The sequence below is a fragment of the Nicotiana attenuata genome, chromosome 6, assembly GCF_001879085.1.
Source record: "Nicotiana attenuata strain UT chromosome 6, NIATTr2, whole genome shotgun sequence".
Lineage (NCBI taxonomy): Eukaryota > Viridiplantae > Streptophyta > Magnoliopsida > Solanales > Solanaceae > Nicotiana > Nicotiana attenuata.
Genome location: NC_031994.1, coordinates 85,670,987 through 85,686,240, shown reverse-complemented (window position 1 = coordinate 85,686,240; position 15,254 = coordinate 85,670,987). Strand labels below are relative to the sequence as shown.

The 15,254-nt window shown below is 36.5% G+C and overlaps 1 protein-coding gene across 1 annotated transcript; it reads right to left on the bottom strand.

Annotated features, from left to right (window-relative positions):
* LOC109227371 (subtilisin-like protease SBT1.9) lies at window positions 2,389-4,968 on the bottom strand. Its single transcript, XM_019392509.1, has one exon. The coding sequence runs from the start codon at window positions 4,828-4,830 to the stop codon at window positions 2,533-2,535; it is 2,298 nt and encodes a 765-aa protein (XP_019248054.1). The 5' UTR covers window positions 4,831-4,968; the 3' UTR covers window positions 2,389-2,532.

The following is a 15,254-nucleotide window of genomic DNA, read 5'->3' as shown; positions in this document are numbered from 1 at the left end:
TTTAAGTCATGCCTACTTGCAACGCATGAGTTCCAGTGCTAGTTTCAACTCATGCTTCTTTTTAATGCATGAGCTTCTTTTACCTCATGTTTATTCTTAACACGCGGGCTCCTTTTAACCCATACTTGGGCTCCTTTTAACCCATACTTGGGCTTCTTTTAACCAATACCAAGATTTTCAACCTATACTGATTTTTAATCATGGCAAGCGGCAGTGATGAAGATTATGTAAAGAAGGTGAATCAACTTTGTCAAGAAAATTCAGGCCAAGGGGGAGATTGTTAGGACTTTGCCCTGAATTTCTAATCTATTAGGACTCTCTTTCTTGAAGGAATGAAAAAAGACTCCTAAAAGGATTAAATCTCCTTAATATGTCTTATCCTTTTCTTGGAAGACAAGTTTTGCACATCTATAAATTAAGGATTTCTGCTTCTCACAATAACAAAAGAAAATATCCACAATGTAGTCGTTAAAGAATTTTGTTTAGGGGAGATTTTTCTCTCGATAGTTTTTCTTCTTTTATATTAGTTTTATCATATGTAGATCAATTGACCAAACCATTATAAACTATTATGCTTAGTTTAGTATTTTTTCTTTTGTCGTCTGATTTATCGTTCACCAAGCTTTGTATTGTTAGTTTCCGCATGCACCATATTATTTCGATCCCAACAGTCTAGGACCCAAAAACATGCTTTACTTGCAATATTTGAAATCCCGTTGTCAATTTAAAAGTGCTTAAAACATATCAAATGTGTAAATGAATATCTAAAAGACTAGTCATCGTTTCCTTGATTTTTAAAATTGAAATTTGCCTTTTACTTGAATAATTGTTTCCTTGGTGAATGTCTTGATTGTCTGTTTGAATATGTGTTTCTATGTGTACCTGCGTCGCATGTATGATTCGCAGCAGGGTGATTGTTTATTTATATTTGACCGCGTCGCATGTATGATTCGCGAGCGGGGTAATAGATGCATCTATGGTTCGCGCCATTCGGCCCTCTGACAGTGCACAGTTTAAATATTGTTGGATCGGGCTGTACGACCTCGGCATGATTTGCGCATGCTTGTATTGCTTGCCCTGAAATTTATTGAAGTGATATTGTTTCTTTCCGGTTTGAGAATAAATATATAAATGATGAAAAGGATTTTGGGAATTTCCTATAAAAGAAATAATTGCTTACTTGCTTCATTCTATTGAATTACAATCATGTTTATAAAAATCTTTGATTTATTGTATCACTGACGTATCAGTATTGGACCCCTAGTAAGTGTCGAAGTTGACCTCTCGTCTCTACTTCTTCGAGATTAGACAGGATACTTACTGAGTACACGTTGTTTTCGTACTCATGCTACACTTGCTGTGCATTTTTGTTGCACAGGTACCTGTATTTCTAGCGGCCTACTGGGCGTAGCAGCATGCATGATACGGGGACTAGGTGAGCTGCATTTCTCGAGGCGACCCCGCAGCCAGTATAGTCTCTTTCAGCGTATTATATTTATTTTCTGTCCAAATTTTTATTCTGGACAGTTATTGTACTTTATTCGATTCCTTAGTAATTGCTCATGCACTTGTGACACCGGGTTCTGGGATGTCTATGGGATTAGTCAGTATTTTGAAATTGTTAAAGATAACATTATTTATTCAGTGAAATTTATTCTTTATTGTTTAAAAGCATAAAAGGAGTGAATTCAGAAATATCTAAACAGAGAAGTTACTAGTATTTAGTGTTGGCTTGCCTGACAATGATGTCCGGCGCCATCACGACCCTTAGTGGATTTTGGGTCGTGACAGATAGATATTTCAAGATGTTGTTTTCCCATCAAGTAACTTAATCAGTAAAAGTTTTGTTATGCAAAAATTTGTTGTTGTCAAGGCAAAACTTATACATGGGTATCTGCCTACAGAATGAATGTTGCTTACTATTGCCAATATAGTGATGATCTCTGTTTAAAATCTGTGCGTAGAAATAATATAGAGAAATTTCTGCTCTGGGGTTAAGCTTATCTGCTCATGTAATATAATTGGTTGGTTAACTTCATATACTTAGATATTTGCTGCCTTGTTTCTAGTTGCTTCAACTCATTCTGATCAAGTTGACAAACTTACAGATGTCGTATTCCCCTAATGTATTCCATCTTATTTTATTCGTGTTACTTTCTGTTTAGAAATCATACAACTCTTCTTCAAAAGGCTCTTTCCTTTTCTTTATCAGTTAAACACTTTGTTCCCTATCCTGGAGCTCATTACAACAAACGGTTTAAGAATTACTAGCAACTGCATTTTTTATGCAGCATAGATTCTCCTGAGAGGTTAATAAATGGATATGCTGCTTCATGGTGTACTGCAATAAAACATCTAATGACTTTAGTTCTATGTAGCAACAAAATGTTAAAGAGCAACAAAATTATGCTTAACTGATAACCAAAAAATGTTATTACATGTGCTTTGCCAGCATATTTCCTGCTACTTTAACATAACTCTCTTAGAGAGTTTCAAATTTACAAATGCAACAGTTTTGTCAACTGCAGCATTTCAGGTCCAGGCATCAATCTCTGGAGCTACTACTATAGGACTTCTTACTCTGTGATGACCATTCTCTTCCACCCAAGTGATTGAACCAGATTGTGCTTGATCTTCCACAATGCCCTTGTAACGTATGGTCAGAGTGTACTCCTGCTTCTGATATTTCTTATCAAACACCAAGGTCCGCGGAGTGACAGAAATTGTAGAGTTTTTCGGTGCTTTCACTTTTACCTTATACGTAGCTGCACCAGCTCCAACATTTGTGACTGTCCTCTTGAATTTCTGCTCCAACCAAGTGTAGTTCCCGTATGGGCTAAAGAGAGCAATAAATGATGGGTAATTTATATCATCAGATGGATTTGAGCAGTTGTGCTTAGCTGATGATCTAGCAATTGTTTTGAACTGTTCAACTGTCAAATTCATTGAGCAGAGAAGGTTCACATAGTCTTGTGGAGTGGCATCATATATTAGGCCTGGATCAACTGCACGGTTTGGATCAATGAGTCCGGATCCCATGGCTAATGATGTAGCATCCTTGTTATCATCCGCTGTTTTAACGGGTTTTTCAGTATTATCCAAAGGGTTGGCAGTGGTCATCATGGCAGATCGAATAGCGGAAGGACTCCATTCGGGGTGTGCCCCTTTTAGCATTGCAGCAATTCCAGCAATATGAGGAGCAGCCATGGAAGTGCCTGATAGAAGACGGTAATCACTATCCAAAAATGTATTGACACCAATAACTGCAGCTGAAACGTTCGATGGCCAGGCTGCTAAAATCAACTCTCCTGGTGCTATAATATCAGGCTTTGCAACTCGCAGATAGCTTCTAGAAGGGCCTCTAGAGGAAAATGCAGAAACAACTGGAGCAGGCTTTACATCCGTGCGTGTTTCCTGGAAACTGATGCTGGCTTTAGGTTTTACACCTTTTAATGCATAGTCGATCACCTGCTTCCCTTCCTTGATGCTAATGACAACTCCAGGGTTTGGAAAAAAATTGGATATCAATGCATCTGGATCATCAGATATATAGATGGCTCCTCCAAATTTTGACTCTGAGATGGCCGCCATTTGTTCCTCTACTTCTACTGCAACGCTATAACAAATCATGATGCTACGTCTAGCATTAGGGACTTGGGATAATCGGTCAGATGAATCACAAGGAGATATACTTTCGTTGTAAAGCACAGGAAAATCTTTGATCATGGTTCTCACTGGAAACAAGCTAAATCCAGTAATCTTTAAGCCGTTCCCAAGAGTTAAAGTCCCTGAAAATGATCGGTCAGTACTGCATGATGCCACGGTAAAGATCCACGGGACTCCATTGTTTAAATCTCCCATTTCAGGACCACTATTTCCAGCTGAACGAGTGACTAAGACACCCTTCATCATGGCACCAAAAGAAGCTATTGCAATAGAATCTTCATACAATGGAATTTTAACATACCCATACGAAATTGTCAGTATATCAACACCATCTGCAACAGCTTGATCCATAGCAGCAATTAAATCTGAAGTAAAGGTCCCTTCTTCAAAGCTAAACTTATACACAGCTATCCTAGCTCGTGGCGCGATACCTCTTGCTGTCCCAGGAGCATATCCAAAATATGAAGCTCCTTTAGCAAAACTACCAGCAGCAGTGGAGGCAACATGGGTGCCATGACCTCTAGTATCCCTTGCAGAATTCATGGAAATATTTACACTAGGATCATCAGCCAAAATCCCCTTATTGAAATAATTAGCGCCAATGAGTTTCCTGTTGCACAATGAGGAATTGAACTCTGTTCCTGGCTTGCACATTCCCTTCCACTTTTTGGGAATTTCAGACAATCCATCATCCCTGAAACTGGCAGATTCTGGCCAGATACCAGAGTCAAGTACACCAATGATAACATCTTGACCAAAACCAGAAGCTGGCCATAGACCAGAAGCAGGATTGAGCTTAAGAAACTCAGAGGTATGTGTGGTGTGAGCTTCAACAGTCCTGTCTTTGTAAACTGAAAGAAAACCTGGTGACTTCTTGAGAGCTTCAAGTTCATCTTTAGACAAAACAGCACTGAATCCATGAATGACATTGTCATAAGAATAAAGAAGCTTTGGAACTGGATGGTGGCCATTTTGTATAGTGGGAACCTCAATCTTGATGGTATCAATAATGGAGGAATGCCAGTTTTGGTCAGTAGCAAAGATTTTAGGCATAAAAGACTTGTCCAAATGGACAATGTAAGTAGACCTCTGTTCTGAGATTCCTAAAGACAAAGAAAGACACAAAAGAAACCAAGAAAACAGGAGAAGAGGTAGTGGTGTCATAATTCTATCTCTCTACTTGTGTTTTTTTCCTCCTATAACAGAGCTTCCTTTTAAATACACATGCTAAGAAACAGCCATGCTTGGGCCCTTGGCTGGTTTTGTGAAGTAGATAATGCAATTGGAGCATTTGGTAAGCTGTCATTTTCTAAGACTTGGTTTCTTTGGAAGTGAACAATTGCTAGGAAGTTTCAGGCAGTGGTGACTTTTGTTAGTGAAAATTAAAGTGGCGACTTCCTGTGTACACACATTACGCAAATTGTACAAGCACCAAATCATATTTCAAGTGATAAATGGAGATTAGAATACATATTACTCAACAATGTTAACTAATAAAACTTATATAAACGACGTATATTATATAATCTTGTTGCTTTAATAAGCTATTCTTTCGTCTTAAGTTCTTTCTCTCTCTCTTTTTTTTTTTTTTTTTTTTTTTTTTTTATTTTTTTTTTTTATATGTTAATACTCTACTATGTTGTCTACGATTTAAGAGAAGAGAATTCGGGCTTTCAATACGTCGTAATGGAAGGATAGGATTCTTGGCCTTAGAAATTCAGAAAGAATCAGAAAACAAACTAGAGATAACCCTTAGTGGCTATAGTTACTGGACCATCCCGAAGAAGAATCATTTGTAATTCTTAGAGAAGAAAAGGAGGTGATCTTATTGGCAAAAATTACAGGACCCAAAGGGAAAACAATAGTGAAACCTCATGGACTCAAGTCAAAAAGCTGAAGAATTCTGGATTAAGGGAAGGAGATAGTCCAGGTACTGAGGAACATAATAGCTTGAAATACAGCTTGAAACCTAGTGAGATCTAGGGATAGAGTGTGTTGGAATTGAAGAAAGAACGAGCAACTCCATGCAAAAGTACTGGAAAGAGTAAGAGATGACTCTTTGAAAAAAGCTTTAAAGATGGACCTGGTCGCTACAGGACAGCCACCACTGATTGCACACTAATGATTGTGAAAACAGGTAGGGAAAGGGTTCGCCAAGGGAAGAAAACTCCTACTACCTCATCAGCAAGTACGCGTCAATGTCTCTGATAATGGCCTTGTACCCAATGTGGGAACACTGGCACTTCAAGGAAGATGGTCCAAGGCGCCAGAGAAGATCCGAATTAATAATAAGTAAAAATCAAGTTGTTTGCTGAAAAAAGTGTGACCTGCAAAAGAGGGACTAGGTACCACTCAGCAAAAATTGCAACAATTACCTAGCAGGACCAAGAGAACTCTTAGTTCATCCACTCTTATCTACTACAAGGGACCGCAAAACTTGCTGTGGGTTCCTAAAACTAACTCTCTTAATGCTCTTGTGCAGGGAACAATGAAAGGAACGGATCAACAATGGTTCATCGGATAGTGGGTGTTCAAAAGCACATGACCCTGAGGAACACCACGGATTTTCCTTTCACTAAAAAAAAGCCCTGCAAGGAGGGAATGTATCCTTTGGAAAATGAAAAAAGTGGTACATTCTTGGAGTGAAAAGTTGGAAAGTGCACCTCATCATCTATTGAAAATGTGTACTATTACGGGCTTTAAGTACAGTTCTCCTTGAGTGTCTCTCAAGTCCTGTGATTAAAGGAAATAAGGTGGAATTCTTATCTAAAAATATGTACCAGTCACTCGATCTTGTGACCCGGTGAAATAGTACTTGTGCGCCAAAAGATAACAAGAACATCTAATTGTTGCTGATTTCGAGTCCTTACACGAGTGGTGGATGCTGAGTTGTCTGAAAGCTGTTGATAGAATCGATGGTAAAACTATGGACACAGAACGACTGGGCCATGCAAGTTTTTCCTTCTGAACAAACTAATTCAAGACGGACCTGGTCCACTGGTCTGCCTATGTCACAATCTCAAGCATGCAAAAGTCTGTGATGCTTGTGCGTAAAGAGGAAAACAATGTGAAGTCCCTCCCTGTTAAGTCCTAAAAGAAGATGTGAGCACCTGCCAAACTTAGAGCTTTCTGCCATATGGAGTCTCTGTGGAACCCTATGAGAGTGCAAGCAGCATGAGGAAAAAGATACATTTTCATTATTGTGACGAGCTACTCCAGATTCACATGGACTCCTGTTTCTCAGAACCAAAGAATGAAATTGTTGAGGTTTTTTGTGGCCTTTGTGAAGAAAATCCAAAGTGAAGAATGGAGTCTAGAGTCGCATACAATTAGATCCGATCAATGGGACAGAAATTTGAACAATGTCATAATTTGATGAATTCTAACAATGAAATGACTCACTCCAACTTTTTAGCTCCCAGACTCCAAAGCAAAATGGAGTAGTAGAAAGGAAAAACAGAACTCTGGAAGAAATGGCAAGAACAATGGCTGATCACGTAGAATTGGCAAAGAACTCTGGACTGAAGTTGTCAACAGACTTGACCTGCTACTGTGTGAACAGGTTGCATGATCCAGATCACTTCTGAACAAAAACCCCCGTTGAATTGTTGAATGGAAGGAAACCCAAGCTGACTCACCTAAGAAACAATTTGGGTGTAAGTGCTATGTTCCAACAATGGAAAGGATCAGCTTGGTAAATTCGATTGCAAGAAAGTGACGAAGGAAATATTTCTGGGCTACTCTTCTTAAAGCAAGGCATTATAAGATATACAATAAGTGGACTCAATGTTTGAAGCGAAAAGGTGTCCATGTTATTTTTTGATGATTTAATTATCCATCCTGTAAGAAGATCGCTGAGCAAGATCAAGATGGAGAACCCTTAACTAGTTCCTGTGAAGTTCATTAACATGAAAATGGAAAGGCAGATAAATGATGAGTCAGAAAAGGAGCCAAATGAAAGACAATGCTGCGAATCATCTTCAATAGAACCAAACACTATGCAATTTCACACAACTGAAGCTGAAGAAAGAGTGGTATGATTGCTGTTATAGGGAACTCCACTAGCACCTGAGAGAAAGGACAAGAGAAAATCAGCCAAACATACCCTCCTCCTCTCAGAATAAACATCAAGGCGTCTAACTGGAGACGCCAAAAGCTCTGATGCCAATGGACAAACATATATTACTACCTCCTAGATTCCGGAGTACCAAACCAAGGTCAAAAGCCCAGAAATTCACTTGTCTCTCAGCCTTTCCTCGTCGCCCAGATAGGCATCCAAAAAGTATCAAGGAGCCTTGAAAGATGCAGATTTAGATCATAGCCATGCAAGACGAGCTACATCAGTGTTGAAGCAGAAACAAGTTGTGTCACCCTGGTACCTACCCCAGTTATATCGAACCATTGTAGGAACCAGGTGGGTATTTGGTCCAGAAACAAGCTAGTGAACAATGAATTACCATACGGCAGGAAACAAGAGCCAGGCTCTAGTGGTCCAATGCTTACAATCAGGAGGAAGGGATTGACTCTGATAGAAATGTTTTGCTCCAGTGGCCTCGCGTGGAAGCTATTAGGAATTCTGATCGCATTTGCATCTCACATGGAAATTCACACCTTGTTCCAAGATGGATATCAAGAGTGCATCTCTTGAACTGGACTTCTTAAGGAAGAAGTTCTATGTGAAGAAACCCCAGGGCTTGAAATGCATCGAACACCCCTGAATAATGTGTTCAAAACTGGACAAAGCTTTGTACGGGCTGAAGCAGGCTCCTCGAGCTTGGTATGAAGGTTGTCAAGTTCCTGCTTGGAAAATGTTTTAAAACGAGGGAAAAATTTGACAACACTCTTTTCTATATGAAACGAAGGTAAGGAAGCCTGCTCATTTGTTCAGTCTAATGTTGAAGAATATTATTTTTTGGAGCAAACAGCCTGATTCTCTAGTGTGAAGAAATTGCAAAACCAAATGGAAAGTGAATTTGAAATGAGCATGATGGGGGAACTGAACTTCTTCTGTCCTTCAAGTAAAAAACAGTCCCCCAAAAGGTAATCGATTTGTCAGTAAAAATATATCAGGCGTGAAAAAAAAAAAGGCTCTTGAAGAGGTTGACGAATGGAAGCATCAAAAGGTGATAGATCACTACATATGCTACTCGCACACCATGAACGACTGGACGTGGATAAAACTGGATCTCCTTGTGAATCAAAACCATGTATAGAGGATTGGGTCTCTCCTCTATCTCACACTGCCAACAGACCTGATATGTGATTTTAGTTTGGGGCTGTGGGCGAGGTTTTCAAAAATCAAATCCCAAAGGAATCTCACTTGAAGGCTCGCCACAAGAATACCTGAGATATCTCAAGGAACACAAAGACCTGGTGCGTATTTATCCATCAGGTGACAGTTTTTTACATCTTGAATTGGATATGCTGATCAGATTATGCAGTATCATCTTGTGACAAGGAAAAGCACTTCCCTGGAATCGGGCTCACTTCTTAGGCTCATTCTTATCTCTTGGGGCACAAGGAAGCAAAGATTCAGTGGCTCTCTCAACAGGCTGAGCCGGAATATGTAGCCGCAGCCACTACAACAAAATGGGCTCTTTAGTGGCAAAAAAAAAGACGTTTAGTGGCAAATAGAATTGCCGCTGAAGCATATTTACTGGCCAATAGTAATCTTTGTCCGGTGTTTCAGGGGTCCGCTAAAGGTTTTAGCGCCATTCACATAGTGTTGGTAATAGAATAGATTTTAATGCCACTAAAAGTTATAAATTTAACGGTAATTATTTAGTGGCAATAATAATAGCCGCTAAACCCATTTCTGAAAATTGCTTTACTATTTCCTCCTTTAGCGTCTATTTTTATTGCAAACAAAATCCAATTAAATTACTGCTAAATCAGCATGCTTATGTGTATAGAGAAGTCAATTGTAAAGTCAGGCATGCAAATTTCTTCTCAAATGACTTAGTATTATACTTTTAACGTCTATTTTTATTTTCAATAGAAATCCAATTAAATTGTTAGTGAAGAAATAAACCTTTCTAGTGCAATGAAAGGGTACAATTTAACAATCTTTGCTATTACCAGCGTTAGAACTTTAAACAAAATTGCAAATAATCAATAAAATATACTACTATTAATTCACAAAAACATAAATATATTTTAATTAAAACTAGAAAAAATCAAGTACTAATTCTAAATTAATGTATGCACCATAAAAATAATACATTTATGTGAATCTAAATAACTAATATCATACAACTATCCTATCGGAACCCAAAATAAAACAAAATACTTGATGTTATAGTCCTCAAACAATTTCTGCAAATCTTCATTGTATCGTAAAATCTTCCACATGCTAACATTTTCAGCATCATTAAGTAAGCGACCTGAAATAATAACAAATACAGTGTGTCAAATAGATGAAATCTAAAATATAAAGAGAAATGCTCATTTAAACAAAATTTACAAATTGCTCACCTTTCATTCATCCTGTCCCGACAATTAAGAGAAACGATAAGAGAAGCTAAAATTGACTAAGTTACTAAATCCGCATTTTACCACTCAGGACAAAAAAGAAATTAGTTCCTCAAGTTAGTCTAGAAATTGCCTCTAGAAACTTCATCTTTCAAATTCTTTTTCAATAACATACATCAGCACCATGGATGTACCCCGACAACTACACTTTCATCACAGATAGTATAGATGAGGCAATTGCCTCAAGTTTAAATCACGTAATCACCTGACTATAAGAAGCATTAGGAAAAGCAGCACAAACAATGGTTCTTCCAAAGAATAGAGACACCTAATTTGGCTAACACAAGTTAAGATGCAAAACAAACACCAAGACAAGAATACATTTGACAACTAATTATATTGTAACAAATCTAATTATTCTAGGACATAATCAAAATATCCAGCATTGCTATCTCAATCACTTTCAAATAGTTTGGAGCCATAATCAACAAACAAGAGTTTGCAAATTAGCTGGCTAGTATTATGTTGAACATGATGGTGGTTATAGTAATATTAGACTTCAACTTGGTGATTTGAATAGGCCTCAATTTTCTCCTAGAAAAACTTTTCCTACCAGAAATCCTTTACCTACAGGGCGACAATAATCCGATTAAGCAAAGTGATAAACCATAGCAGATCAATGTGTTTGTTTTTTTTTAAACCCTTTCTATCTATTCTGAAAAAGGATTTTCTTTTTAAGAATACTTAAATAAAGACAAATCAAGTATAAATTTCTTAGAAGTATAGTGGCAGGAGCATAAAGTCTTTTATCATGGTAAATCATACATAAAATCTATTCCAACATTTCATAGGGCGGTAATCTTATAACACAAGAAAATATGAGTCAAATAGAATGTCAATTCTCAGTTATAAACATTCCTATACCAGAGTTAGGAAGCATATGGATAAATTAGCTACCTATTTGAAAGCAGACACTTAGCTTTTTCAAATTCCGCTACAACTGCTTGTTTTATCTGATCTGCACATTTCTTTAGGGGAAAAAAGAATAACAACATGTACTTACACGCATTTGAAAGAAATGCAGGATTTTTAAGAACAACAGGGGAGAAAAAATTCAATTGTGCGCGAGAGAGGGTTGCTCTAGTGGTGATCCTCAAACTACAAGTTTGGTAATTTTGAGTCCATAAGTACAAGTGACACCAATGTTGTTCTTGGCAGGAGCTTAGCGTTAAAAAAGTTTCCAAGGAAAAAGAAATTTCTAACTATCAAAAGAAATTTCTTTTTCCTGACAGTCCAAAAATTGTGTAGAAAAATAAAAAAGGATCAGGAAACAGAACTACCGAACTTACATTTCAAAAATTTGAAAAAGCTCTTACCATAGAACGACTCAAGCAAAGATAAAAACTACTTCCAGAAAAAAATTAGAAAACACTTTCAATTGTGCCAACTGGTCATCTAAAAATTCAATAAACACTTAAAGAAAATGGTTGTAGATGTGTCTCATTCCATCAAAAAGGTATCCGGCATAAAGTATGATGGGAGAGGGAAGAGATGAGTAAGATGATGATGGCTGCTGAGTTATAGTATTGCAAGTTGGTGGAAACTGTAAAAATTATGTTCTAACCCTATATTCCACATGGACATCAATGATTAACCCCCTATAATTCTCTGATCTCATAAGCTAAATGGTATGTGGCAAATTAAGTCTTTTTTCCTTAGGGCAGACAATCTCAAAGATAACCCTCATGTGATCTGATGTATTATTCTTATTGTATCATCTCCAAAGAATAAAGTTAATGCATGTTGGTAGTAATTAGAATCGAGTAATTACCTAGCCACAAGCAATCCGATGCTTTTTATTTTTTAACTTACAAATAGCTTTAGTCTGAATAGGCCCTACTCTAAATATAGCACTGGCACAACAAGTTTATTAGCTTTCAGGTGGCATTTAAGTCCATGGAATGTCTAAAATATCTAACACAAAGAAGTGGATAGAGTATATGGTTCATCATGTTCGCTTGAAAAACTTTCATAGCCAAAACTTTTCCCAAACACATTCATGCCTCTAAAATGTGAATGTTCCTCTGCAACTTTTGCTTTAACAGATTAGAAGACAAAATTGAAGTTTAGGCTTGAAAAATTTCTTGTAGAAAAATGAGGGATTATTTACTTTGTATCGATGACTTACGCTTTTCAATAATATGCAACTTGAATGTCTTCCTCTTCACTTCAAGAATTAAATGAAAAAGACTATTATAAGAATGAAATTAAGAAACAAAGTAGTAATTCTCATAAGATAAAAGGCAAGCGACAAATATTTGAAATTTGAGCGCTTATTTAAATTTGGCACATACAAATGTCCTTGATATCAATTGAGAAAGAGAGAGACAAATTACTTTGGAAAAGAAAAAAAGGAGTCCACAAATTTTTCTTATCAACTCTACAGAACGGAAGCCAAAAGGCCTCTAAGATGCAAAAGTTTACCGTCGAAAAAAGCAAGGAAGTAATTCAAAATATACTGTAACCGATGGCCACCCGTGATTAAAAAAATAATATTGTATCTGAAAACAATACCAGATGATTAGCGAATTTCAATTTTCATTACAGAATATTCACACATGGTCAGGATGCTTTTGAATTTTGAGATCATGTCAAAATGAAAGTATTTTTCGCAGAAGCAAAAAGTCAAAGAAAAAGAGACTTTAACATATGAGCAAAGTGTGTCTATGTTTGTCCTGCATATTCTACTAGTCTCAGTAAATTAATGCAGAGCTTTTCAAGTACTAAAGTCCGAGGAATGCGGTGAGATAACCAATTTCGTGGATATTACACGACATCTGTACACTAAGCACTACTCGTGTAGACGCTTCTGAAAATCTAGAATTAATATGGCACACTGCCTTTGAGGGCCACCGTTATGTATATGAACAAAGAGCGAGGTAAAGGCGGGCCCGATATATTTAAAAAACAATATCTCTAATTACCTTTTTGTTTGATTCTTCTTTCTACTTGAAAAGCACTTGAAACACCCTTCTTGACTCCAAATTTATTACCCAAGTCCCTGAAGAATTGGAAGCCCCATCAGCCACAATAGATTAGATCTCTTCAAAAAAAGTTAAAAATTCTAAGAAAAAAATAAAAACTAGTCACATTAAACCACATTGCACAGCCGCAGTTTTATATATACCCGATATGCAGAGCTGCTAGGACAACTCGAGAAGGCGGACTCCGTTTAGGTAACGGGGCCAGAAAGATACTACACTTGCCTCAACGATCTCCAGCGAAATTATTATATTCTCAGATGATTAACTCAACAACTTTTCCCCACGATTTTATCTTAATCAACCAAACTATCCAATTTCTTAACTTGGTAGTTATCGGAGATATCGAGTCTTATCACACAGTAGCAGCGGCAGGGACTCCTAAGTGTACTTCGAGGGCCACGCGCGCATGCGAGAGTAAGTGTAATCTGGAGACAGTGGTACACCATGAGCATACTAGTCATGAATCTTAGTCGATCGGCGACGCGATGAACAAGTATACCATATAATAGAGACCAGTGTTTTAACACGGAGTTATAAAATGAAATTTTTATTATATTATGAAGTAGCACAGAGGTATATAAGTGTCGCGTACTGTAGCGTGACGGCTAGAACGATACAGAACGAAGAGTGGAGAGACGAGACGAGAGGAGAGAGCGACGAGCGAAAGGGAGTGCTTGGTAGAGGGCTGTTGTTATATGCGCCGAGGCGAGAACGGCTTAGGTAAAGGCTACTGAGATTGAGCGTGCGAGATCGGAGGAAAGACTAAAGGAAGTATGGCGAGCCCGAGCGCGGTGTAAGAGCTGAGTAGAAGATCACGCACTGAACCAAGAAGCATTTTGCTTATTTTCCCTAAGCTGCTCATCATTAGTATGCGATAATCTATAAGTAAGTGATACATTATCTAGTGTACACCATATACACGACGGTCGAAGATATATTATTCCTGACTCCCATTCGTGAAGATCCTGTAATCTGCATATCACCATGTATCGGAGGGTCTTGGTAAGCAGAAGAATGACGTGAAGCGGCCGGTTTCACGGGATGGTCAAGCAATGGTGTGTTTCAGTTCCGCGATCACTAGGTGTCCATGTGGTAAGCGGAGAGAGACTCCACGGAGAGGTCCGTCAAGGTTGCCACGTCGTGAAGGACATGGGCTAGCAAGTGGGTAATCCATGCCATCGGTGTTTATCAGATTGTAAAGAGGGGGATTATCATGCACGAAGGAGTATTGTATTGATTTGGCTGCGGATGTGACGACGACCAGGCCCACCACTTTTTCGGGTCGTCTGAAAAACGGGTTATTTACTCTCCTTCAGATTGACTTATTTTTTTTTTTTTTATTTTTCTTTTTGTTTGTTTTTTGTTTATTTTTTTTTTTTTTTTTTATTTTTATTTTACTTTTTATGTTTTTAGGTTTTTTTTTTTTTTTTTTTGTGTTTTTTTTCTTTTTTATTTATTTTTATTTTTTTTTTTTTTTTTTGTTTTTTTTTTTATTTTTTTGTATTTTTTTTTATTTTTTTTTTTTTTGTTTTGTTTGTTTTATGTATTTTTTTTATTTTTTTTGTTTTTTTTTTTTTTTTTATGTTCTTCTTTTTTTTTTTTTATTTTCTTTTTTTTTTATTTATTTTTTTTTTTTTTTTTTTTTTGTTATTTTTTTTTTTTTTTTTCTTTTTTTTTTTTTTTTTTTTTTTTTTTATTTTCTTTTTGTCTATTTTTTTTTTTTATTCTTTTACCTTTTTTTTTGTTTTCGGTTCACTATTTTTTTTATTTTGTTTTTTTTTTTTTTTTTTTTTATTGTTGATTTTTTTTTTTTTTTGTTTTTTTTTTCTATTTTTTTTTTTCTTTTTTTTTTATTTTTTTTTATTTTATTTTTCTTTTTTGTTTTCTTTTTTTTTTTGTTATTTTCTTTTTTTTTTTTTTTTTTTTCTTTCTTTTTTTTTTTTTTTTTTTGTTGTTATCTTTTTTTTTTTTTGTTATTTTGTTTTTTTTTTTTGTTTTTTCTTTTATTTTTTTTTTTTTTTTTTTTTTTTTTTTTTTTTTTTTTTTTTTTTTTTTTTTTTTTTATGTTTTGTA

Coding starts and splice junctions, on each gene's coding strand:
- LOC109227371 (XM_019392509.1), bottom strand. CDS start 4,830: ATGACACCACTACCTCTTCTCCTGTTTTCTTGGTTTCTTTTGTGTCTT.